This window comes from Frieseomelitta varia, unplaced genomic scaffold (genome assembly GCF_011392965.1).
Source record: "Frieseomelitta varia isolate USP_RPSP 00005682 unplaced genomic scaffold, Fvar_1.2 scaffold_842, whole genome shotgun sequence".
NCBI lineage: Eukaryota > Metazoa > Arthropoda > Insecta > Hymenoptera > Apidae > Frieseomelitta > Frieseomelitta varia.
In genome coordinates, this window is record NW_025110637.1 from 149247 (window position 1) to 173243 (window position 23997).

Below are 23997 nucleotides of genomic sequence, written 5' to 3' on the forward strand. Positions count from 1 at the left end.
TTTTTTTTTTTTTTTTTTTTTTTTTTTTTGGGAAAAAAAAGAGAAAATTTTTTTATTTTTTTGGAAAAATTTTTTTTTTTTTTTTTTTTTTTTTTTTTTGTACGATAAACACTAACTTTCAGACACTGGGAGAGCGAACTACGCTCTACAGGCTTATTGTTAACGCTGTAAGAAGCGTTAGGTTTAGTTAGACGATAAATGCTTGGGGTAACGAAGGATGTTATTGGCGATCCTTCCGAAATAGGATTCCTATTTTAACAGTTTTTGTTTCGACGAGAATTACGATTGTAAACCGATGAACAACAGCATTGTACAAAGATGAATTTCAGGTCGAACGATGTTGAAATGTTACGTTGCGTTGGTCGAACAGTATCTTATTATTAGGTTTAAGAGACAAATGTAGAACAGCGAAGTCTTTAGATTGATGTTGTCCTTTTTTTGTAATTCGTTTCTGTTCCGCGAGAGGTACGAGATCTGTTACCAATAAGTTAAGATCGGTGAAACGTTTGTAATCTCATTGTTTAAGTATTACACAAGATTTATTTATATTTTTTCATGTATAACTCCGTTAACATTAATGACGCAATAGTAGTAATTTACTTAGTTTTTTAATGATCTGTGTTAGGAACAGTTGATAAATTTCGTCTTATTTTTTGTAATGTGTAAAGTTTTCTTTCACTGAATTTTAGCGTGTATATATAAATAGAGATTGTAGCTGAGTAGTGAAAATAAAATTGACACTTGCACAAGGAAATGAAGATTAGATAATCAGATCTACTTTGATTCAGAGATTATTTTTCAAAATCGATTTTTGATCTTCGAACGAATGTTTCCTCGTGACATAAGTTTGTCTATCCTTTGTAAATGGTATAATTATTCACGCTGTATTGCGAGTACAGAGGTCGGAATTTTGTTAGAAAAATATGAGGGAAAAAGGTTGAAAAAGAAAAAAAAATATTTTTTGTAACCACACCGTATTTAAATAAAGCATTGTTAATAATAAAGAATTCGAAAACTAACTGTACGTATACAAGTGTAGATTTTTACTTTATTCCGTTCGGTGGATAATAAAAGGCAAAGTATTTAACGGAACGCAAATTGTTATTTTGTACAAAGGGGCAGAGCAATTCGGTTCATCTTCGACGAGGATTGGAAATGATAGTCGCCGGTAGAAACGCTTTCAAATTGTTATATTGCTGCGCGTTCCTCGGAGGCTCGTTTCTGGTCACCACTGCGTTAAAGCCATTGTGGTCATCGGCTGTGTAAGTGACCGTACGAATCGATCCATCTGCCTCGACCACAGAATATTCCCCCTTCACCGTGTCACCGTCTCTCTCCTCCCATGCTGACTTCGAATCGCCGGTGTATCCGTCCAAGACGCCATAGTTAAACGAATATCTTGGATAGGCCTGAAAATTATTTAGAATAAAATAATTATTTAAAGTTGTTCAAAATCTCTCCTTATGGAAATTAGAACAGAGAAACGGAAACGTCTGCTTTCGAAGTTACCGTGAATTCTGCTTCTCTCTCGTTCTTCGTGTCCGTCGCAATGACGGCAGACGCCGTTTTAAAAATCGGCGGGGCAATGTACACTAAGGACGACGTTTTCGGCAACGGCCTGTACGAAATCGGGGTAGAAACTTTCACGTAGGTCGGAAGTATCGGTTCCACTTTGCCGCCAATTGATTTGAACGCGCACGTCACTGGCACCGCATCGCCACTCGCAGAAATTGCATCGATTGGCGCGCAAGGGAATCTTCTAAATACCAAACAATCGTTTTTTCCAATTAATAGCGATAAAAATGACTCTAAAATTTGTATATAGACTCACTGAGTTTCAATCTTAATTAAACTACAGGTACAACGTAAAGTATTAAGAATAGATTATGTAATCTTACTGTTGTAGAACGCCAGCAATGATCAGCTTTAAAAAACAGCACAGAATCACGATCTGTGAACGAAGAGGAAAATATACATATTTAATATAGTTCTTTTATATTTTAGAAACAAACGGAATAAATATACATGTACATATGTTGTTAAAATTGTTAGTTTTTTGATCAATAACATTATACGATGCTTATATTTAATTTGTACGATATACAGTTGTTTCAGGAATGATTTTAAAATGTGAATATGCGCAGAATTGCTGCGCAACGGTTCGAAAATCGAATGATGTACCGCGCATGCGTGATGCCAGATCCTCGTTGCACAATGCGCCTCGCGCTCGTAAGGAGTGCCGCTTTGAAACCGCACGTCAGCGGTTCTCGAGCATAATTTTTAACTAAAAAATAATCTAAATTCGACACAGTTAACACATCCGATCACCGACAAATCGAAAAAACAGTATGAACGTTTCTTCACTGCAAGGAACGTCAGTAAAAAGTTGAGAGAAGTCGAGCGAACGTGAGAACCGATATTTACTTTATACGCGTATCTTTCTTCGCCAATTGCGAACCGCTATAATCGTATTAAGCAATCGTACTTTCAACAATCGCAGATACACGAAACAAAAACTGATCGGTATATTTATAAAATTTATTCTTTTTAAAAAATAAAAGAACATGTTTCATTGGAACTCGACTCGTTCCTCTTTTTTTTTTAAGCCGTTGATAACGCAACATTTCGATAATTTGTGATATTTAGTTATTTTCTTATCAAAAACATTCAAATTTTTATTTTACTAACCTTGTCGATAATCGTTTTCGGAAAAACGAAATGCGACTGCATGTTTCGAGAGGTATAAAGATGTTGATAAAATTTAGAGGTGCACGATTTCAGAATTTTTTCCGGTATAATCTTCTCTAACTAAAGATTACCAATAAATTATATTTTTTTCTTTCCTCAACGAAAGAGATATTCTTAATAATTAATTTTAATTGTACGTATTTCAGATCTCGCAGATATTTGTACACTTACGAATGGAATTTAACAAAACTTGGAATATAATAAAACTTTCACGACGCCTCTTCACAGAATAGAATATCAGCATCCAGCTCATCTTTATATATGACTTATACAGGGTGTTAACGATGTTTATTTAAAGTTCCTTTTTAATAGTAAAGTTAAGCAGACACACAATAATTGAATCACTGGAATCACTCGATATCTATGAGAATATTTTCTTAGATTGTTTCTATTTTTATATAAACAACAATGAAGATTTAAACAGAAGAGGAAAACTTCAATTGAAGAAGTTAGAATCTCTCTTATTTTTTTGATTTATTTTTTGTACATGATACAAGATAAATAAAAAACCACAGATACTGCGACTGATACGTTTAAAAAATTTTAATTTATACACTTTGTTCAACTGCATACACAATCAAGTTATTTCAAGCACCCGGTATACACGCGGACGTTCACTTACATTTTTTGGGTTTCTCTTGGTACAACGAGGGATGCGCAACCGTGGGAACGTCATCGCCTGTTACTAACGTGCTTTAACTATCAATCCAATAGTAGTAAAATATTTGTAATTTTACAATAAATTAAAATACATTGAAACGTATAGAATATTCTAAGGCATTTATAAATATCGTACGTTTACTTATTTCAAGTAAATTGTTTAATAATATGTTATAGAATAAAAATTCTCATCAAACATATGTAAAGTAACATAGTATTTGATCAAAAATAAATCTTCTTCTATAAAAATGATTTTACGATTGTATCAAATTTAATAAAGAAAATTTATTTCACAATATAATTATATTTACATTGTAATATCTTTCTTTGAGAGATGAATTTTTGCGTAAGGAATCAGGTAAGAAAGATGATGAGGTGACTGTAACAAAAATTTATTTATACAGTTTCTTTTAATAATTCTTCCGCTTTCTTCCGTGCAACATCAATCTCTTTTTCAGACACAGTTGGATTCAAATCATATTTTTTCTCTTCCGCTAAAATGTACTCCAAGTTTTTGACCTTCTGAGCGAAGAATACCTTTTGCTGTTCTTTCAATTGGGCTCTAAATATGTCCAATTTTTGCTGAATAATACCGTCGCAATAATCTTTCGTCAGTCGTCTCAGTGCATCTTTTCTCGACACTTTGCCGGCAATTCTACAACCAATTAAAAAAAATATAATTAAAAGTTTAGATATGCAATATATATATATTTTAGATGTAAAAGAAAGGCATCATACTTTGGCTGAGGTACATAAATAAGATTCAAACGTTCAAGAATCCATTCAAACCGCTTGTAATCCCATCTTCTCATATATTTAAGAAACTTCTTTCTTTTGTCGATTAGTTCTTTCAGAAACACTTTGAACTTTATGTTCCTTCGTTGTTCAGCTATGTGCCTTTGAAGATACTGTATTTCAGTAGTCATTGCAGCAACTGAAACAATTTATTCCAATTATATTTAGATTTTTGTGTTTGAATAACTAATATGTAATTTTGTTGACTGCTTCAGTCACAAATAATCAACTTTAAATCGAAAGTATCTCTTTACTTTGTAATACAGTAAATTGAAACCTAGAAGTGTTTACAAAATTTTATAAATTAAGCTGAATTAACATAGATAATATTAAATACTCCCATATCTATCATAGATAGGTAGCTTTATTTAATAAAAAGATCCTTACTTTTGACCTCTGCTGAAGCTCGATCGCAAATGTGCCTCTTCACAAGTGCTATTACTTTCTCTCTCTCTAGATTTTTGGCTTCCTTCCTCGGTTGAAACTCCAAGGTGAACATTTTCTTTACAATCTCATCGGCACTGCGTCAATGATTGAACAATGATTAATGTTCTACAATATTTGGAATTACATCTTGCACCGGTAATGGCAAAACTAAAGATTATGTTCTTTGAGGAGACAAGACCTCTCCAGAAAAGCTTTTGTACAGAATGGTATGATGCAGTAGTGTGCAATTATTACTCACTCTTGCAACTCCTTTGATTTATCATAAAGAACTTTCAAGTCAGTGGGTTTTACAGACACGTTCAGTCCTAGATCGCCACTCTGTCGTGGATCTATCGATGGAAGTTTTACCGGTCGTACCCATTTGATCTTATAGTCATCGATAGTTCTGGCCATACCGCGGCTCAAATAACCTCCAAACACGTGTACATTGTTCGGTTTTGCAGCCAACAGTTTACAACAGCTTACTATTGAATTCATACTGATTTGCAAACTGTTTAAATGTTGCAATCAATTTTTTGGTCAATTGCAAATTAGAAATCGAGTGATGTACAACTTTAACTGATTACAGAGCATATGCGAGCACAACCATTGCGTACGCGCGCAATGGCACAATGACGGTAACGCGTGAGAAATATTGATTTAGAAAATTGATTGATGAATAAAAATCTATGTTCGAAACTGTGCGCTTAGGATTTTTTACGTACACCTAGAACTATATTCCCGAAATAATTTTGATTGATAAGCGTAGGGTACGTTTCGACCCATTGATCGGAATTCGTAAATTCTTGTTCATCTATTTGTTTGGGTTTTTTAAATTAAGCAGGATGCAGGAAGAAGGCAGAGTGTTTGATTTCAACGGTGCAATCATCAAATATCACGAATTCAGCCCTTTAATTGGTTTTTTTTGCAATTAAAAAATTGGTTGATTTACGGACATTGAAATCGTAGCGCCGCGTAGCGGTGAAACGGTGGAACTAACCGCTATCTCTGTCCTTGTTGCACGCTATCTCTCTCCTTGTCTGTCGCGCGCATGTATATCTGTCTTTGTCGCATGTTATTGCTCTCTTTGTCTGCGACGCAAGTGCTGCCATCTATTGAATTTTTCCAATTTGCCCTTTTAGTTCCAACCGAAAATAGAGTGGCTCAGATGGGAGCACCATCGGTAGACAAGGAGCGCAATACTGTGCGACAAGGACAGAAATAGCGATTAGTTCCACCGTTTCACCGCTACGCGACGCTAGCGTTTCAATGTCCGTGAAACGAGGAAATTTTCAATTGCGAAAAAAACGAATTTAGGCGATCAATTTCCACACTTTGGCAATTGTACCTTCTTAATTAGATCCTCAGCTTTCTTTTGATGTCCCTTTTCACCTATAAAATGCTCAAATAACTGTTTCTTCAATTTATTAGTTTCAAGAATTCGCCGATAGATGGCGCCACGATACGAAAGGAGGGATTTTTCAAATTGTCTCAAATTAATTAATTTCAAATAGTTAATCAGTTATGCAAAAAATTGGTATATCATTATACAGAGGTAGTTTCTTAGAGTGAAAATTTTAGTTTGAGTCCTGAATAGATCAAAAATTCGTCTCTGAAGTCTATAGAATTCAATTTTTTGGTTTCACCATGAAGGGTTTCATATGAATTTTTATTAGTAAAAAAATAATTGCCAAGGTAGTTAATTTCTTTGTACGTCCTATTTAATTTTCTTACAACAGTACAATAAATTAGTTTACATTTTTCTTTTTCAAGCGCTAAAGATATAGGAGATACAGCAAATTTGATGTAAAAGTTTGTTGCATTCAATATCATTACAGAGCGTTACAGGTATAAAACATTAAAAAAAGATCTTTAAAAAGCAATTATCCATATTACTAATTGCCTTTATATATCGATTCTACCTACAATTTCAAACCACTGTCTTAGCGCATCGCTCAGCACAACAGGCAGTGTATCCAAATCTCTAAGAATAATATAAAACGGGAATGGAAAGTTGTCCATGTAAGAACGTATACCCAGTAATCTGCCATCTTCAAAAATTGGCATCCTTATATCGAGTATTGAGTCCTAAAAGAACAACGCAAACATTGTATCGTTGCATGTAACTATAAATCTTTCCAACTGCTTACCTTGTTGAGGGGGTTGTCGACTATTATAAAGACGAGGAAAATATTCAACAATTTGGCTCTCCTCACGGCTGCGATGATTCTCTCTGTCCCTTCAGAAAATATGCCTCTACCATCCGATAATATAGTTACTAATTTCGCGTTGTCGGAGGAATGGCTTTGACATGCAAACATCTCTGTCGCGAAATCGAGCAGTTCGCTGATCATCGTCTTCCTCTGGTCAAATTTCATTTCTTGAATCAATCTGGTAAAGTTCAAATGTTTCATTTAAATTGTCCGAAGACCAGGGCTAGCTAGTTTAATATTGGTTACCAATAATTATTAATAATTAATATTGGATAAATAATGTTGTACTGCTAGTTGTTAGATTTAGTAAGAGTACTAGAGACGATAACAAATTTACCTAATCGTCAACTATAATTACCTGGCGCCGCTCTCCTCCGTAAAATTCTCTCCAAAGGGATGAAGAACGTTCACTCGTTCACCGAAGTTAACAACAGCAAGCTGACCCACCTCCAAATAGGTCATAGCTTTGCCGATCAACGAAAGTGATTCGAATGCTAGCTCCTTCGAGCGGTTATCGGCCATGCTGCTGGAGTCGTCGATGGCTAATACTATCTGATAGTCCCGTTTCGCGGGTTTCGTGCGTCTCAGCCAAATTTTGTCCTTACGAAATTCACTGGCTATGTAAGGGATCACTTTTCTCATGTTTATGCGCTTGCCAGTTCTGTAGAAGCCCTTCAATCGGGACGTTAGCGTCGGTTCAAGCACCAGTCGCAGTTTCTCGGACAATTCCCTGGCAGCTGACTCGGTTAGGGCGCTTATCGAACTCCAGGCGTTTGTTGCTTCCATCGAGGATGGCCCTCGAGACCACTGACCTAGCATACTCTCGATCTCAGACCTTTTTTGAGTGATATCTACAGGGAGATCACTACACTCTAATTCTGACAATTTTGTGTGAATGGTGGATTCGTTTCCTCGCAAGACGCGGCTCGTTTCCACCATTTCGCCTTCGACTTCGCCCCCTGTCTCAATTTGTTCCACATCGTTCGATTTTTCACCTCTCGCGTTCGCAGACTTGTCTTTTTTGTTTTCGGACAATTTCTGAGACTGTTCCTTCTTCGTCTCCTCCTCTTCGTTTTTCGATTCTGGTTCCTCGTGCATTTCAATGTCATTGTCCTTCAATTGATCGTCCATTTGATCCTTCTCGTCTAAATATATCAATTGTGGAGTTAATTTAAACGTTAAATCAGAACTTAGAGCAAAAAGTATACTGAATCTAGGTATTTGATTCGTTGTAACGAAGCAAGATCTTTTGAATTAAGGTGGAAAGAAATTTACCTTCTTCCAAATTCGACGCTTGTTTTTTAATCTGCTCCTCGGTCGCAGCGTCGAAGACGTAATCATCGAATTTTTCTGCATTTTTAATGTGCTCGTAAGTTTCACTCTCACCACCGACACCGTCATCTCTCTCTCGTTCTTCCTGACTATCTAGATCCTGCATTGCGGTTTTTAGTTTCTTTGCCGAAGGTTGAGTTTCACTGTCGAGTAAACTACGATTTTCGTCGCTTTCACCTGGTTTTCTTCGTTTCTGAACAGGTTTCGAGGATCTGTCCTTGCCAGAGATGGGAACATTCTCCTCTTGCTTAGATCCAGAATGCCCTTCGCGTTCTTCCGTTTGTGACTGGCCAGTTCCTTTATAACAAATAACAAAACAGTAATAGAAAACATACATAAAATTATAACTTTTAATTAGTTAAGTTAATTTAAGACACGCAATGAAATTACCTGTATCTCTCTTGTCATCAGCACTATTTTCTGTAGGATCTATCTCCATTTGTTCTTCATTTGACTGACTCTCTACTGCATCTCTAGAGCCATCTTTTCGAGATTCGACTTCTTGAGAAGCATCGATTTCCTTACTGCCTGCGTCGAAACTAGGCGGTGCTTTATCTTCCTCTGTTCGATTTTCCTCCTCTATATTTCCCTCTTCTGTATCATTCTCTTTATCTTTTTCAGGATCCGTAACTTTCTCATCCCTTCTTTTGTCAGCATCTGTATTTTCATTTTTCTCTCCTTCTTCTTCATTAACGTCTTCATCGCTAGAATCCCGTTGTTTATCTTCCTCAGGCTCCTCTTTATTTTCAGACCCGTTTTCTTTTTCTTCTGGGATTGCCGACTCCTTCATCTGATCAATATCAAAAGGATTTTCTTCCTCGCCCTCGGGATTATCCTCTTTCGTTTCTTCATCCAAATTGACATCTTCTGGAAGTTCGAAGGATTCTGGCTCTATCTCCGGTTGATTTTGCCCATGATAGGGATCCACTTGATCTTCGTTCACTTCTGGTTCTTCAAACTCATTGATTTCTTTCCTTTCATTTTCCTTTCTCTCGCCATCTGCCTCTCTCTCTTCGTCTTCATCTTTATTTTTATTTTCATCAGTGTCTTTTGCACTTAGTTCTTCTTGCCCAGTTTTTTCACCAGTTCCCCTCTCTTCCTTCTCATTTCCTTTATCTTCATTTTCATCCTCCTCCTCCTCCTCCTCGTCTTTCCAAATTTCTTCGTCAAGCTTCTCCGCAGTCTCGTCAGTCTCGCCCATTTCTTTGTCGAGGTCGTCGTCTTCCTCGTCATTTTCTTCTTCCTCGCGTTGTTCGAGGTCCTGCATGTGACCTTCGAAATTTTCCGACATCTCTATACCTTTCTCGTTCTCTTCTACATCCTTTCTTTCGTTGTCCTTCTCCTCTTCGTTTGGATTTCTGGCCTCCTCCAACTGATCCTCCGTTTCAATCCTTTCTGAAACATCTTTCTGTCCTTCACCGTCGGCCAATCCCATTCCTCCTTCGGCTGTACCACCGCCCTCTTGATCATCTTCAGGAGTATCCAGGTTCTCTGGCTGACAAAATCCGTTTGTAGCCAAATCTAGAAAGACATTCAGCTGAAGGTAGAGAAACTTGCAAGTTAGACGGAAAGATGCCACTTGCTCATGGAGATAGTAATGAAGAAACAAAGTATACTGTTCTAGGAGAGGTAGATGTTGTGAAAGTGATCTAGAAAAACAATAAGAATTATTAGAAATTTTGCAGGAAAAGTATAAAAATTTGGCAAGTTTGTTAATAAATAAAACTTACTTTGTGCAATCGTTTGCAGACTTGACATCACATTCGTGAATAATCTGCAATAATTCCCCAAGTATTTTTGATATGGTGTTTAGCCGTAAATCTGGAACAACTTTCTTCAAAGGTTCTATTAATCTCTCCGTCATCAGATTCTCTTCAAAACTTCCAGGCGATTCTCTCTCGGCATCATTCCTTTCTTCAATTAACTTTTGACTGTCTTGAAGTTTCCTTTGAACGACAAGCAGAATTTGCGTAACCAATTTGTCCAATTTAACTTTATATTCACTTGAATCTCCAGATTCCGCAGATTGTTCAATTGTCGATGTGAATAATTCATTGCTACTTTCAATCTTCTCGATTAAGAAATTCAAATTTTTGCTAATGGGATGATCCAGCGTGAAAGAACATCTGAGGTCAACTAGCTGCTTTTTGACTTCATTGATTTCTTGGTAACTCAGTTGCAAAAAGTCAGCGTGCTTCTGATGAAACAAGAAAACTTGGCCCGACTTTTCAATTTTCCTTGAAACTGTGATCCATGAATTTAATTTAATTGCCATATTTTTTATCAAGTTCAAGCTACCTTTCATAGAGATTACTGAAGCTTTTGGAACGTTACTCTCTCTTAGAACAGGTACTGCAGTTTCATTTAAGTCAAGAAGAGTCTCCTCCTGTGCGAGAGATTCCGTCGGATAACTCTCCAAGAAAATCACAATCTGTTTCATGGACATTTGCAACACTTCTAACAACTCCTGCAAATTGTTCATGGCAGTCTGTAAGTTTCTTTGCACAGGAACATCAAGCTTCCCAGATCCCGTAATTTTGGTAGTATCCTCTGGTATGTCATTCGAAGTGTTTTTCATTATGTCTTCCACCATCAGCGCGAGGTTTGACACTTGAATTCTAAACGGAAGAAATCGTTTGAAAAAGTTGGCAATCGTCTCCTTTTGACGATGAGCTAGCAATGCAAGGTGAATTGAAAAGCCATGGCAACGTTCAGCGTTTTGCATGTCCAGATTACCCTTTCCAGAATTTAATATTCCATCGAGGAAATTCAGTTTAACCAAAGATTCATAATAATACTTGTTACAACCGGACCATTGTTCAAACAGCCCTTTGTCTATATTTACATACTTGCTTTTGAATTCAAAGTTTTGCATTTCTTGCAAGTCTAGGGGCACTGAGGTGAAGTTGGTGATCTCGCTCTTTCTATTTTTCCAGGTCAGAATGCCAATTCTGTACGAAACTCCAAGCCCGCTCAGCGCTTTGAAATAATTTGCCAGTGCCAGTTTCTTTTGCTGAAGCAAGCTTTTCAATTGAGCTTGTTGCTTGCTTTTCGCCAAGGTCTTGTCGACTTCCAAGCTTCTCAATCGTTTGCTTTCCTCGAGGCTCTCTTCTACAAAAGTTTCAATGTCCCGTCGAATCTCAGAGTAACCGCTTCTTTCAATGATATTTTCACAGAACTGACGAGCCTTGCCAGCCAGTTTCTCCGTTTTTTGCAACCTCCTTGACTCCAAACTCACCAAGAAATCTGAAGGTCTGAGCTCTCTCCTGGAACTTGTTTCCAAGCTCTCTACTACTTTTGTCTTCAGAGTCAAATAAGACGCGACGTTCTGCTCCAAACCTTTACGGAATTCCTTGACGAATTTGTGCAACGTTCTGCGCGTCTTCTCGGCTGTGTTCTTCACAGACCAATAGCTTATGTCGTTCCATCTCGTGATCTTGATGGTGTCTTTTAATTTCTTGGCAATAGGTTCTTTCAAGGCCTTTATTTTATTTTGAACATCATCGAGAAACTGATAGTAATAGAAGTAAATATTCCAGAAAATGGCTAGCAATTCTTTCTGCCTCTTTGTTTCTTCAAGATGGTCAATGTGTTGATAAAAGAGGTAGACCAATTGAAGTCTCGTTTCAAACTCAATCAAAGACGATTCCACCAAAAAACGTTCTAAACTTTCGATCATCTTTCCTTTCGAAACATTATCAGATTTACTCGAGTCTTCAATGGCTTCAACATCTTCCGCAAGATACTGATCTACTAAATTGAACAAAAAGAACCACCACTTTGAAGCCCAAGTTTTCAAGTCATCTTCAAGTACTTCCAACGAGTCCTTCCACCTTGATATCTCAAGTTTACGCCAACGAAGAACCTTCTCACCGAACGATTCGATAAATTCTGCGAGACTAACGTCGAGACGAGCGTTCTCTTCCCATTGTTTGATTTTTGTCAGCAGCAATTCCACTCCGACCAAAAATCTAGACAACGAGGAATCGATGGAGAAACTGAAGAGCCTGTCGACGATCAGTTTGATTGAATTCAAAATGGGATTTTCAGGCCATTCCTTCAAAAACTCACTGATCTTTTCGCAGAGTCGATCAAAGAGCGGTTGGCATTGTTCAATCTCTGGAACATTTGGATCTTTATAGAAATCATAGACCTCTCTGTCATTATCATTTCCACTGTCGAAGTTGCATTTCTTAGAAATTAATACATTTAAGCAGCACACTAGCTGAGAAGACAAGCTCTCTGGCCAAGTTTTCACTGAGGATCCTAGTAATTCCAGTCTTTGGATCAAAGGGTCAATGAAATTGGGTTCCAAATTAGATACAGAACTTTCCAAGTTGTTTCCAGATCTTCTCGAAACAATCATTGAAGGGCGTTTTAAATTGCTATCACGGGGAGAACAATTTCTCAAGATGTTCCAGTGAATTTCCTGAATTTTCCTAGCGTCCTTCATGGATATCACTTCGACGAACGATTCTTCGTCGCTGGAGATATTCTCTGAAATTTTCTGGAGCTCTGAGAGGTCTCGGTGGGAATCTGGGAACACTTCTGCCAACTCCAAGAAGTCTTCTTGATAGCCTGGGAACATATTCTTAAAATCCGACTCCTCTTCTTCTTTCGTGGACTTCATTTTAAACAAGCTTTCTTTTTCTTTCATCTGTTCTTCCCTCTGCTTCTCTTGCTCCTTCCACAGGATCCTGATTTTGAAAAATATCCCGTTCAATTCTTCCCACAGTGATTCCACATCATTTCTAACCAGAGACAAATTTTCAAGTTCCTTTAATGCAATTTTGATCATTGTAAATCTGTCTTTTTGAACGGTATTCGATTTCAGTTGTTTCGTCAGAATGAAAATTAGCTTCTCCGAAGAGCACAGCCTCGCCAAGTTTATGTAATTCTCCTGGCACGAGCCAACGACGGGGAAACGTAACAAACTGTAGCAGACGTCGCTGCTCGAATTTCGAAACTCTCTGTTCGAGAGTTCGTGAATCAGGATCGACAAACCGTGATGCAAATTGGAAACCGCAGAGATCACTGGTGAAACCAAATCGGGAAAACCAACGAGAAAGTTCTTCTCCAATTTACCGGAGAACCTTTCCAACGATTTCTTCCAGATTATGGCTTCGTGCAATTTCTCTCTGTGCGATGCCTGCGATCCCATTTCTAGGTGTTGTTCAGCCAGTTCGTTCAATTGCCCGATTTGTTTAAATATTGATTCAAAGGAGCCCACGTTGCTAGAGAAGTTCTCTATCTCTTCTTTTAAATTCTGAAAGCTCGACGACGGCCTGACTGCCCGAATGTTCTCAAAGCTTCTCGCTTCACTGGACAATGTCCTCAAGTGATTGGCCCTCGATGCCTTTCGCTCCTTGGACAAAGAGGTTCCAAGAATGACAGACTGTAAATCTTCAACGCGCATCAAATGCTCCAATTCGGCAATATTCTCTTGTATGTATTTCGATTTCAAGGCGATCTTTTGAACCGGATCAATGGGCCCTAGATCGTGGAAGAGAAATATTTGCAGATATCCCAGTATCAACCATCCGTTTCCTCTTTCGATCACGTTGTTTTCATTTTCTAGCTTCCCTTTGATTTCTTGCAACAATCTTATCGGCTTGAAGAGACGATCTTCCAGATTACTTTGCTCTTCGGTGTTTAACTTCAAGGGGAAAGTGTCTGTGACTTTGTTCGTGACGGACAAGTAATAATCAACGAGAAATTGCAATAGGATCGAGTCGTTGGTGGATATGTCGAATTCATCTGAATTTAAAATTAAAGAGTTCCTCCATAGGAGCGTTTGGACCGTTTGCAAGACTCTCCTCTGGTTCTTGTAGTTTCCAAAATTGATCATTTCCTTTTTGCTCCCAGATTTTGTTAGAAACAGCTCGAAGATTAGGTCGTAGAGGGATGATTTGTTGATGAAGTTCGTCTGAAAAGTGTGTACAAAAAATTGTTAGATTAGAATACTCAGAGTTACCGCAATGAAATGATTAATGAAAATTACCTGGAAAATATTAAAATTCTCTTCTGTTTCGTCTTCCTCGTTGTCGTACCAATGCAGAAGAATACTCGAGTTTTTTACAGCGAAGGATCTTTCCGCAAACTCCTCGACAGAAAAGAGCAATTCTGGGAGCAGAGAGATCCTTCGTCTAGTTGAAATTTTATTGGCATTCAAAGCTTTTATCAGACCTATTAAACGCGGTGGTATCGTTGGGACGTCTTCGAATTTTCTAAACACGCTCGCCTTGTAAATTCTACCAAAATTTTCGCCAGTTGTTTCAGCTGTTTCAACATGACAGTCCACGAGATTCACGGACATTTGGTTCCCCTTGTCAAAGTTCTTCTCAAAATTTCGACGCGTTTCTTCCTTAAAGTCGTCTGAAAATTCGTCGCAGAACCTCCTCTGGAAGCGATACGCGAAAAGGAAGAAGAAAAATTCGTAAATCGGCCATATTTCAATTTCCACGAAATCCTCGCGTCTAATACTGATTTCTTTGACTTCTAAAACGTCTTTAGTCATTTCCTCAATTCTCGTCGTGTCGTCGGCCTCTTGGCTTTCGAAACACTCGACGCAGATCTCGATCAAACTTTTCCTAACGATCAAGTTCTCGGGAGAGCTGACAGAAACGACTTTCAATTTCGTTCGCAGCGAGTCGATTAAATCCTCCTCGACGATCTCGAGCTTCCTCGAGATGGATCGCAGCCTCTCGTGGAAGATCATCGAGTTTTCGGAAATATGAGGCGACGGAACGAACAGCAGCTTCTTGATTTTTTTTCGAATCCTTCGATATTTGTCAGCGTCGATCGCCATGTTCAGATACTTCTCCGCTAAGTCTGACGACGACTCCAGTCTCGCACCTGAGAGTGCGAGCAGCTTTTTGATAAATTTCGTCAGCCACTTGTAGTGGACGTTCAGGTGCGAGGAAATTTCGCGCACGTCGAGAAACACCCCTCGTGACTTGTCGATTAATTTGGTCTCTCCTATTTGGCGGAATCTTTGGTACCATTTTAAATCGTCTCGTAACTCGACGTACTCTCGATCGTTTATTGACAAATTTTCGTCGCGAAGAATCGTTTCGATGATTTTTCCAAAGTGGTCGGCCATTTCTGCGAATTGAAGTATCAGCGGTTCGTTCTTCAAGTTGGTTGATAATCTTCCTGAAATAAAGAAACAGGAGATATTTAATATCGTTTATAGAGGAGTGGTTCCCAACCTATTTCTTTGGGAGGGCACACTCCACATTGTATTAATTTTTGATTTACAAAATTAATGTTTACATCAAAATTATATAACTTGAAAAAAAATTTTTTTAATTATCTATAATTCCCAAAATTATTATTATTATTATTTATATTTATAAATAATGAACGACGTTTAAATAAAATAATAATTAAAATTATAAATATAAATATTATTTATATTTATATTTATAAATAATTAAATATTTATATTCATAAATAATTAATTAATTAATTATTATAAATAATTATTTATATTTATAAATAATGAACGATGTTTAAATAAAATAATAATTAAAATTATAAATAGAAATAATATTATTTATAGAAATAATATTATTTATATTTATAATTTTAATTATTATTTTATTTAAACGATGTTTTGAAATAATGAAAATTTTTTTCTTAAATTCTATTATTATAATTAAACTCATTCGTAATTTTAATCTTTTTAATAAATTTATTATTATTCAAAGTTTCTTTTAATCCATTAAATCAATCAATTAATTTTATTTTTTTTTACTATTTTTATATCAATTAATATTTATTTAATTAAACCATCATCATTATTATTTATATTTATAATTTTAATTATTGTAATTAGAGGAACAAGAAATTCTTCAAATTTAATAAACAAATTGCCAGTGACAATAATTTAAAATTAATTATATCTAATTTATAATTATCATTTATAAATGATAATTTGAAAACCATTTTAGCAATAAGATAAAATTTTGCACGGTATCAGACAACTAATCACCCTATTACCCTATTTACAAAAAAATTACCCTATTGACTAACTAATTGTCAAGCAAGTTTTGGTCTTTCACCTGAGCAAACTGCGGACGAATATTCTTTCAGATACATCACGTCTTTGTCCCTGTGAAGATCCCTCTCTGAGTCGCAATCTAGACTGATCAGTCGAAAGTACAGCGCGATAACCAGATTATTGGAGAACGTGGGAGGTTCGATCAGATTCAACGGGACCCCGAGAGCTGACTTGCCCCTGAATAAAAATTCCATATTTCCAACCTCTTTGCCAAGACACTCGTTCATCTCTGCCAGCTTGTTGAATTTATTCCATTGGAGGATATTCCGACACCAGAGTCGTCGTGTCTGCAGGTCATCCAGGGACGATCGTTCGTAAAAGTCAAGGAGAAGCTGCCTGAGGAACGTCGTTGCGTCCGCGATGGGAGGTCGATCGAAAAAATCGTGGAGATCAATTTTCTGCGCTCCTGTATCATCGTTGCTGAAAGTCCAACAAAAGGATATTACATACAGATGTACGTTACATCTCGTCTATATTGATTTTCATATGACTGATTGTCTTTGCTAACGTAAATGATGACGCGAACCATTTCATACTTTCTCTGCTCAAGTGCAACAGTCGTCCAAGATTATTGCATTTGGCAGGATTATTTTTTACAAAATATATAAAGCGTACTGAGGCTGACAGAAGGGCAAGTTTATTTGATAAAATTTTGATTGGAGAAGCAAGCTGAAATTCGGACTGACTGTAGTAACTGTAATTTTGTGAGAATGCATCGAAAGTGAGACTCTCATTTGTTGACCTTCGAAAACTATTTTTTACATCTATCAATTTATTAACAAATTTCATTCACATAAAAAGAAAACAGCATTGAAGATAAATGATACAGTATAATCATCACGAGATATCATTTAAATTTAAAGATTAAAGTTGCTAGGACAAGTATAACACATGACAGTTAATGATACCTAAGTAGTTTCAATCTTTGGACAAATAATATCCTCCATCATCTTTTGAAACTTTCTGAAGAAACAATAAGAACTCTAGTTTATGTGAATTATTCCAATGAGTGTCTCAGGACTGTCTTGAGAAATTCTTTTGTTCTTCTTACGTTGTTGTTGTAGCTTTCATCTCACTTTGCGTTTGTTCAGACATTATATCGTTACATTGCATCATATAACACCAAATGTATACGTTCATTACAATTATCGGCGAATAAATTATTATAAAAGAGGAAATTCGAGCTGTTAATTAGATTTAGCATTACTGTATCTCTTCAGAAGAGACCGTCGAATATGCAAATTTACACTGGTATGTAATAATCCACTGCGATCTCAAAATTTCCACAAATAAATAAAAGAGTAAATATCAAGCTATAATTAGTAATATAAATGCAACATACGCGTAAGCGATTATCTGAATTCTCTGCTCATGGTCGCCCAACTACTGGACAAAATCAGTAGATTAAAAGATCAAATCCATAGATTAAACAGATATTGTTCTCTGGAATCTAGATTCAGTTAAAATACACCACTTTCACTTTCAACTTTAATTTAATAAGAAATAAAAAATAAAAAAATAAAGCAGAGTTATAATATAAAATATAAAATATAAAAAAGATAAAATAGAGTTTTATAAAATATAAAATAGAGTTTTCAGTTAAAATAGATCAACAGTAATAAATTACACTTCCAAATTGTATCACGTCCTTAGTACTTATATTTATTATTCTTCAGGAAGATTGCAATGCATGCTCCTGAATAATAAGAGAAAAACAGAACTAGACTAGATTCAAAAATATAAAATAGAGCTTTCAGTTAAAATAGAATAACACAGTAATAAATTACACTTCCAAATTTTATCACCTTCTAATTACTTATATTTATTGCTCTCCAGGAAGATTGTAATGCATGCTCCTGAATAATAAGAGGAAAACGAATTTATCAATTTTTATGAGAATAAAAATATGCAATGTATGATCTTGAATAACAACAAAAAAGAAAGACTCTGTCAGTTTTTCTTTACCGGAGCAGTTTCTCCAAAGACAATTTCAAAAGGAATCCTTGTTGCTTGACGATCGCGAGCCTCGCGTTTCTCCTGAGGTCGCACGTTCTCAAGCTCATCGCGTCCAAATCGTAGAAAGATTCAGGCTTCTCGTCTTCGACAACCTCCGACAGAGTCTCGTCGATCTTTCTCAATGCCTCGTGCTTCGACCTGGCGTCGAGCGATCCGCACAGCTCCCGATAGGAATTTCTCAACGACTGTTCGAAAGCGAACCCCTTCGACGTCTGCTGGCTGGTGAATAACGCTACTTGCAGCATTTCATTCAGCCTGTACTGGTCACCGTGGAGGGCACCGTGGACTTTCAAGAGTAATTTCTGACGGTTCACGCTTCTGATGCCGCAGCTGTTCAACAGAGACATCACGTCCAGCGAGTTGTTGCTCGGCACGAAGTGTCGAGGCGCTGGAATACTGATTTCCACGCCCCTGTTTCGCATTGCTCTGTGAAACAAACGAAAATTTTAGGAAAATTTAAACTGGAAAATCGGACAGTGCAAATACAAGTGACGAGTAGATGGGTAGAACTCAGATTTCAGATATTGACAGTAGATGGGCAGATCTTAGATATTATAGTAATAATTTTAAATTAATAAAATTATTTATAGTCAAAAGTAATGAGAAAGAATTCAGATTTCAGATATTGACAGTAGATGGGCAGATCTCAGATATTATAGTAATAATTTTAAATTAATAAAATTATTTATAGTTAAAAGTAATGAGAATGAATTCAGATTTCAGATATTGACAGTAGATGGGCAGATCTCAGATATTATAGTAATAATTTTAAATTGATAAAATTATTTATAGTTAAAAGTAATGAGAATGAACTCAGATTTCAGATATTGACAGTAGATGGACAGATCTCAGATATTATAGTAATAATTTTAAATTGATAAAATTATAGTTAAAAGTAATGAGAATGAATTTTTTTTTTAAATTATAAGTAAAATAAGATTTGTACCTTTTGTATCAGGATTAATTAATTTATTTTAATAATTTAATTGTCTCGAAAATAAATTATCTAAATATATATAAATATATTATTATTTCTGTTAAATAAAAAAAAATAAATATATATTTAGAAATTAAATGTTTATCGTATTTATTGATATCTAGATTGATATTGATATTGATATTGAGAGAGAAAGAGAGAGAGAGAGAGAGAACCATTCATATCAATGAATAATTCTAGTTTTTATTTGCCTTGGTATTAACGTCAATGGAGAGGCAATTTGTACGAAAGCTACGGTTATTGGTCCAATAATGTTCTCGGCTGTTCGCGTTATTATACAGAGTTATTATACAAAGTTATTATAAAATGGCAGAGATATACCAAATGGCCCACGCAGCAGCAGTAGAACAATCTTTCACGTTTGCAATATTTTTCAGGAAATTGAGGCTTTAAATTTTTTTATGGAGAATGCTATTTTCGTTTGTTTGTCGTGATCATAATTTAAAGAAAAATTTTTTGTTATAAAAATTGTTACAATAAAATTTAATCCTAATTTGATCCTAAAATTGATGAGATTTCTGTTATATGGATTGAAAAAAATTGTATATACATATATGGATATGCCCCATCTCCCAAATTGTTCTTCTCATCGAGTTTCACAGTTGGAGAATATTTCTTGCATTGCGGGAATATCGAATTCAGCTTGGCAATAAGACATAAATTAACTTGCTGTAACCGCTTACCGGGATATCTCACCGTGGCGAGGGTCCATAGTGAGGAACAACCTGAAATTCCCGTGAGCTTTCACGGTAAACACGTTCCCATCTTCATCGACTCCCTTCTCGCCGATCGTTAACGCGCCGTTCGGCTCCAGCAGACCATTCAACCGGTCCAAAATTGCTGGACTACAGAGGTTCACTTGGTCCAGTAGTAGCCACGTGCCATTTCGCAGACACTGGAATCGAAAATACGTGAACAGTTGTATCATAAAACGGTTCCCATTGAAACCTGGCAGCTCGGCGATCGATCGTAGGAAAAAAAAAAAAAAGAAAAAATCGAATTTTCCTCTGGCGTTTTAACTTCTTCTCAATTTTTCTCTCCTTGTTCTCTCTTGCTTCATTTTTAACTTCTTCTTCTAATTTTTTGTCCCAAAATTGCAATATTTTCTCAATTTTAAATATATCTAAGTATAACCCAGGCAAAATAAATGATAAATTTATTACTTCTCAATCCGACGAATTCACTATATATATATATATTTTTTTTTAATAATCTGCGAACCTTAAATCAGACCTATGGTGGCGCCAATAGAATCTCGAGAGCAAATTTAAAAAAAATAAAAAACACCGACTTAGAAGCCAAACGGTTAAATGACTCGTGTTCGAAGATTCTTTATTCGATTATTTAAAAAATCAGATCAATCTTCTAATTTACAACAGAGAGGTAGCAAGTTTTTAAAAGGGAAAAATTTTTCGTGAAATTCGAGAGATAAAAAGAGTATTATACCTTTACCAACACGCTGTCAACCCACTCGAATTTTCCGCCAGCGTTCAGACATTTGTCCTTCTCAACGGCGACCGACAGATCGGCCAGTTTTTTCTCGATCTGGAGCAATTCCGTCCCGAGTTCACGGGAGACCTCGAGCTCTTTCATAGTTGACACCAGTCTCGATAGCTCTTTGGTTTTACGCAGGAACAGCTTCGTCTCCGTCGACATGGTCGCTTCCATTGTTCCTCCGGCCCCTGAATTCGGATAAAAGAATCGCAAATCGTAAGAATGTCTCGAGCTCGAGCCTTACTTAGGGAACGGGCCGTGATTTTGTTTCTAGAAACGAATTAACTATCGTTCCGACAAGTATAAACAAAGCTTTCGTAAACATTCTTGTGAAAACAATGAAAATGCGATCCGCAAAAAGTTCTTTTGCATTTAGAATTATTATAATTGTTATAATATAATATATAATATATGTAATATAATTATAATTATTATAATTTTACACTGCGTTTCTGTATTTTCTTTCCTTTTTTCTTTTTCTTTTGATGAAAATTTCTCTGGAAATTTTTATTCAAAACGGTCGTTTTAGAAAGACGAAGTTCTCATTACTGACTAAATGAATATTCTCAGCGTTTGTTGCGTCTTAACCTCTTGCGCTGGAATGACGTTGCTCTACGCCTCGTCGAGAATTTTTTGTCCCAAAATTGCAATATTTTCTTAGTTTTAAGTATATTTAAATATAACCCAGGCAAAAAAAAAAAAAAAAAAATAAATTTATTACCGCTCAATTTCTATCCACTGATATCATGCCGACGAATTCAAAAGAAAAAGAAAGCGACGAATTGTTGTATACGGTTTGGTCACTCGTTAAGGTCCACAATCAGTTATCAGTGCAACTGGTTAACCTCTATCTCGCACGTTGAGAATTTTTTATCTCAAAATTGCAATATTTTCTCAGTTTTAAGTATATCGAAGTATAACCCAGGTAAAACAAATAAGAAATTTATTATTTCTCAATAATTTCTATCCAGTGACATCATACTGACGAGTTCAAAAGAAAAAGAAAGCGACAAATTGTTGTATACGGTTCGGTCACTCGTTATGGTCCGCAATCAGTTGTCAGTGCAAGTGGTTAACCTCTACCAAGCACGTTGAGAATTTTTTATTTCAAAATTGCAATATTTTTCCAGTTTTATGTATATCGAAGTATAACCCAGGCAAAACAAATGACAAATTTATTACTTTTCAACAATTTTTATCCAGTGATAGCATACCGACGAGTTTAAAAAAAAAAACAACGACAAATTATTGTGTACGGTTTGGTCACTCGTTAAGGTCCGTAATCAGTTGTCAGTGCAAGTGGTTAACCTCTACCAAGCACGTTGAGAATTTTTTATCTCAAAATTGCAATATTTTCTCAGTTTTATGTATATCGAAGTATAACCCAGGCAAAACAAATGACAAATTTATTACTTTTCAACAATTTTTATCCAGTGATAGCATACCGACGAGTTTAAAAGAAAACAACGACAAATTATTGTGTACGGTTCGGTCACTCGTTAAGGTCCGCAATCAGTTGCCAGCGCAAGTGGTTAATCTCGGCCGTTGCTGCGAATATTCAAGGATAACGGCCAAGGCTCGTTAAAAAACGAGCCTCTTAAGGGCAGTTTAAATCTCGGGGTAAGGCGTCGCGACGAAAACTTGTGATTCAACGCGTTAATTCCACCGCGGTGCAGCTCGGTGTATCTCGCGACGTTTCAAAGACGTTCACTGTTTAAAAGTTCGCGAACAACTCCGGGGGAGGGGAAAACTTAAATCCGCCTCGTCCTCGGTAGTACACCGACGTAACGAGAAAATAAATTTACGCTTTATCAGCTTAGTTGGCACCGTGACGCGAGACAACTTCGAGACCATCGCTATATTATTCAGCGATTTTAAACCGACTGTAAATTAAAAGGGTGAATAATCGTTTTTTCGCGATTTCAACACGGGGAGGAACACGCTGAAAATATAGGGCGGTCACTGACAAGACTGAAAGATATAGTCTTTTAAACTATTTGTTATTTTATTTACTTCGTTTACTCGTTGCTTCGATTGAAAATCAATTATACATAGCCATTTTAATCAAGGGATGCTCTACAACCTACGAAAAAAGAAAATAAGAAAAAAAAAAAATCGAAAATGAACACGTTACGATTTTTTCAAACACTTCAGTTTTTCATAGAATAGTATAGAATGGAATTGAAATTCTACGTCGTAAGTATACCAAAGTTGTTGAAAAACACATTAAGGACGAAGAGATACTTCACGTTGCCTCGAATTTGCAAAGACTCGTATGAATGAACAAGAAGGCTTACCCGTGGATAAATGTCGAACATTTTCCAGGAGAGCGTGGTAACGGGCCAGCTGATCCAAGTTCTCTTTTTTCAACTTCCTCCTTAAAATCCCGGCTAAAAGTGTCTCCACACGTTCCAGCAGTTCCTCCAGGTGCCTGTCGTAATCTGTCTGCGTGAAAACAAAGAGGGAACGTCCATTTTTTACTCTCAATTCTCGCGGGGGATTTGTAAATTTCATTTCCGACGAATTTTACATCGCGTTTAATAGACCAAAGTATAATATAATATATACTAATATATGCTACAAATATAGTATAATTTAGTAAATTTAAATGAAATAATATAAATAAAAATAAAAATTTAAATGAAATAATAATATAAATAATATAAATAACAATGATATTAATAATAATATTTAAATAATAATATGAATAAAAATTAAAATTTAAATGAAATAATAATATAAACAACATAAATAACAATGATATTAATAATAATATTTAAATAATACAAATAAAAATTAAAATTAAAATTTAAATGAAATAATAATATAAATAATATAAAACACAATGATATTAATAATATAAATAAAATAATAATATAAATAAAAATTAAAATTTAAATGAAATAATATAAATAATATAAATAACAATTAATATTAATAATAATATTTAAATAATACAAATAAAAATTAAAATTTAAATAAAATAATAATATAAACAACATAAATAACAATGATATTAATAATAATATTTAAATAATACAAATAAAAATTAAAATTAAAATTTAAATGAAATAATAATATAAATAATATAAAACACAATGATATTAATAATATAAATAAAATAATAATATAAATAAAAATTAAAATTTAAATGAAATAATATAAATAATATAAATAACAATTAATATTAATAATAATATTTAAATAATACAAATAAAAATTAAAATTTAAATAAAATAATAATATAAACA

At 35.4% G+C, this 23997-nt stretch overlaps 3 protein-coding genes across 5 annotated transcripts; all 3 read right to left on the reverse strand.

Annotated features, from left to right (window-relative positions):
* Positions 1-120: 120 nt before the first annotated feature.
* On the reverse strand, positions 121-3009 carry LOC122536503 (cuticle protein 19-like). 3 transcript variants are annotated; one of them, XM_043668919.1, is made up of 5 exons: positions 2920-3009; positions 2689-2808; positions 1899-1951; positions 1510-1759; positions 121-1409 (listed from the first exon to the last, which is right to left on the reverse strand). In XM_043668919.1, the coding sequence occupies exons 2-5, from the start codon at positions 2728-2730 to the stop codon at positions 1134-1136; spliced, it is 621 nt and encodes a 206-aa protein (XP_043524854.1). In that variant the 5' UTR covers positions 2731-2808; positions 2920-3009; the 3' UTR covers positions 121-1133. The 3 variants fall into 3 exon arrangements, with proteins under 3 accessions (XP_043524854.1, XP_043524855.1, XP_043524853.1); XM_043668920.1 differs by having other exon boundaries at positions 1510-1756; positions 2689-2976; XM_043668918.1 differs by having other exon boundaries at positions 2689-2974.
* Positions 3010-3784: 775 nt separating this feature from the next.
* LOC122536501 (28S ribosomal protein S15, mitochondrial) lies at positions 3785-5598 on the reverse strand. The gene is made up of 4 exons (XM_043668915.1): positions 4889-5598; positions 4591-4724; positions 4147-4342; positions 3785-4063 (listed from the first exon to the last, which is right to left on the reverse strand). The coding sequence occupies exons 1-4, from the start codon at positions 5125-5127 to the stop codon at positions 3805-3807; spliced, it is 828 nt and encodes a 275-aa protein (XP_043524850.1). The 5' UTR covers positions 5128-5598; the 3' UTR covers positions 3785-3804.
* A 751-nt stretch (positions 5599-6349) lies between these two features.
* On the reverse strand, positions 6350-23260 carry LOC122536508 (midasin-like). The gene is made up of 12 exons (XM_043668924.1): positions 23044-23260; positions 20699-20934; positions 19936-20147; positions 18205-18681; positions 16241-16659; positions 14176-15329; positions 9905-14100; positions 8565-9823; positions 8118-8471; positions 7201-7987; positions 6780-7020; positions 6350-6717 (listed from the first exon to the last, which is right to left on the reverse strand). Exons 1-12 carry the CDS (start codon positions 23258-23260, stop codon positions 6535-6537), a joined length of 9735 nt encoding a protein of 3244 aa, XP_043524859.1. The 3' UTR covers positions 6350-6534.
* Positions 23261-23997: the final 737 nt, after the last annotated feature.

Bases quoted from the DNA above. Each gene is read 5' to 3' on its own strand.
- LOC122536503 (XM_043668919.1), bottom strand. From the start codon at position 2,730: ATGCAGTCGCATTTCGTTTTTCCGAAAACGATTATCGACAAG. The intron at 1,952-2,688 runs GTTAGTAAAATA...CTTCGTTCACAG, and splicing joins CGAAAACGATTATCGACAAG to ATCGTGATTCTGTGCTGTTT. The intron at 1,760-1,898 runs GTAAGATTACAT...TTTGGTATTTAG, and splicing joins ATTGCTGGCGTTCTACAACA to AAGATTCCCTTGCGCGCCAA.
- LOC122536508 (XM_043668924.1), bottom strand. From the start codon at position 23,260: ATGAAATTTACAAATCCCCCGCGAGAATTGAGAGTAAAAAATGGACGT. The intron at 20,148-20,698 runs GTATAATACTCT...TTTCGATTCCAG, and splicing joins TTGACAGCGTGTTGGTAAAG to TGTCTGCGAAATGGCACGTG. The intron at 15,330-16,240 runs GTGAAAGACCAA...TCTTTATTTCAG, and splicing joins TTCGTCCGCAGTTTGCTCAG to GAAGATTATCAACCAACTTG.
- LOC122536501 (XM_043668915.1), bottom strand. From the start codon at position 5,127: ATGAATTCAATAGTAAGCTGTTGTAAACTGTTGGCTGCAAAACCGAAC. The intron at 4,725-4,888 runs GTGAGTAATAAT...TCATTGACGCAG, and splicing joins AAATCAAAGGAGTTGCAAGA to TGCCGATGAGATTGTAAAGA. The intron at 4,343-4,590 runs GTAAGGATCTTT...AAATTGTTTCAG, and splicing joins AGCTTCAGCAGAGGTCAAAA to TTGCTGCAATGACTACTGAA.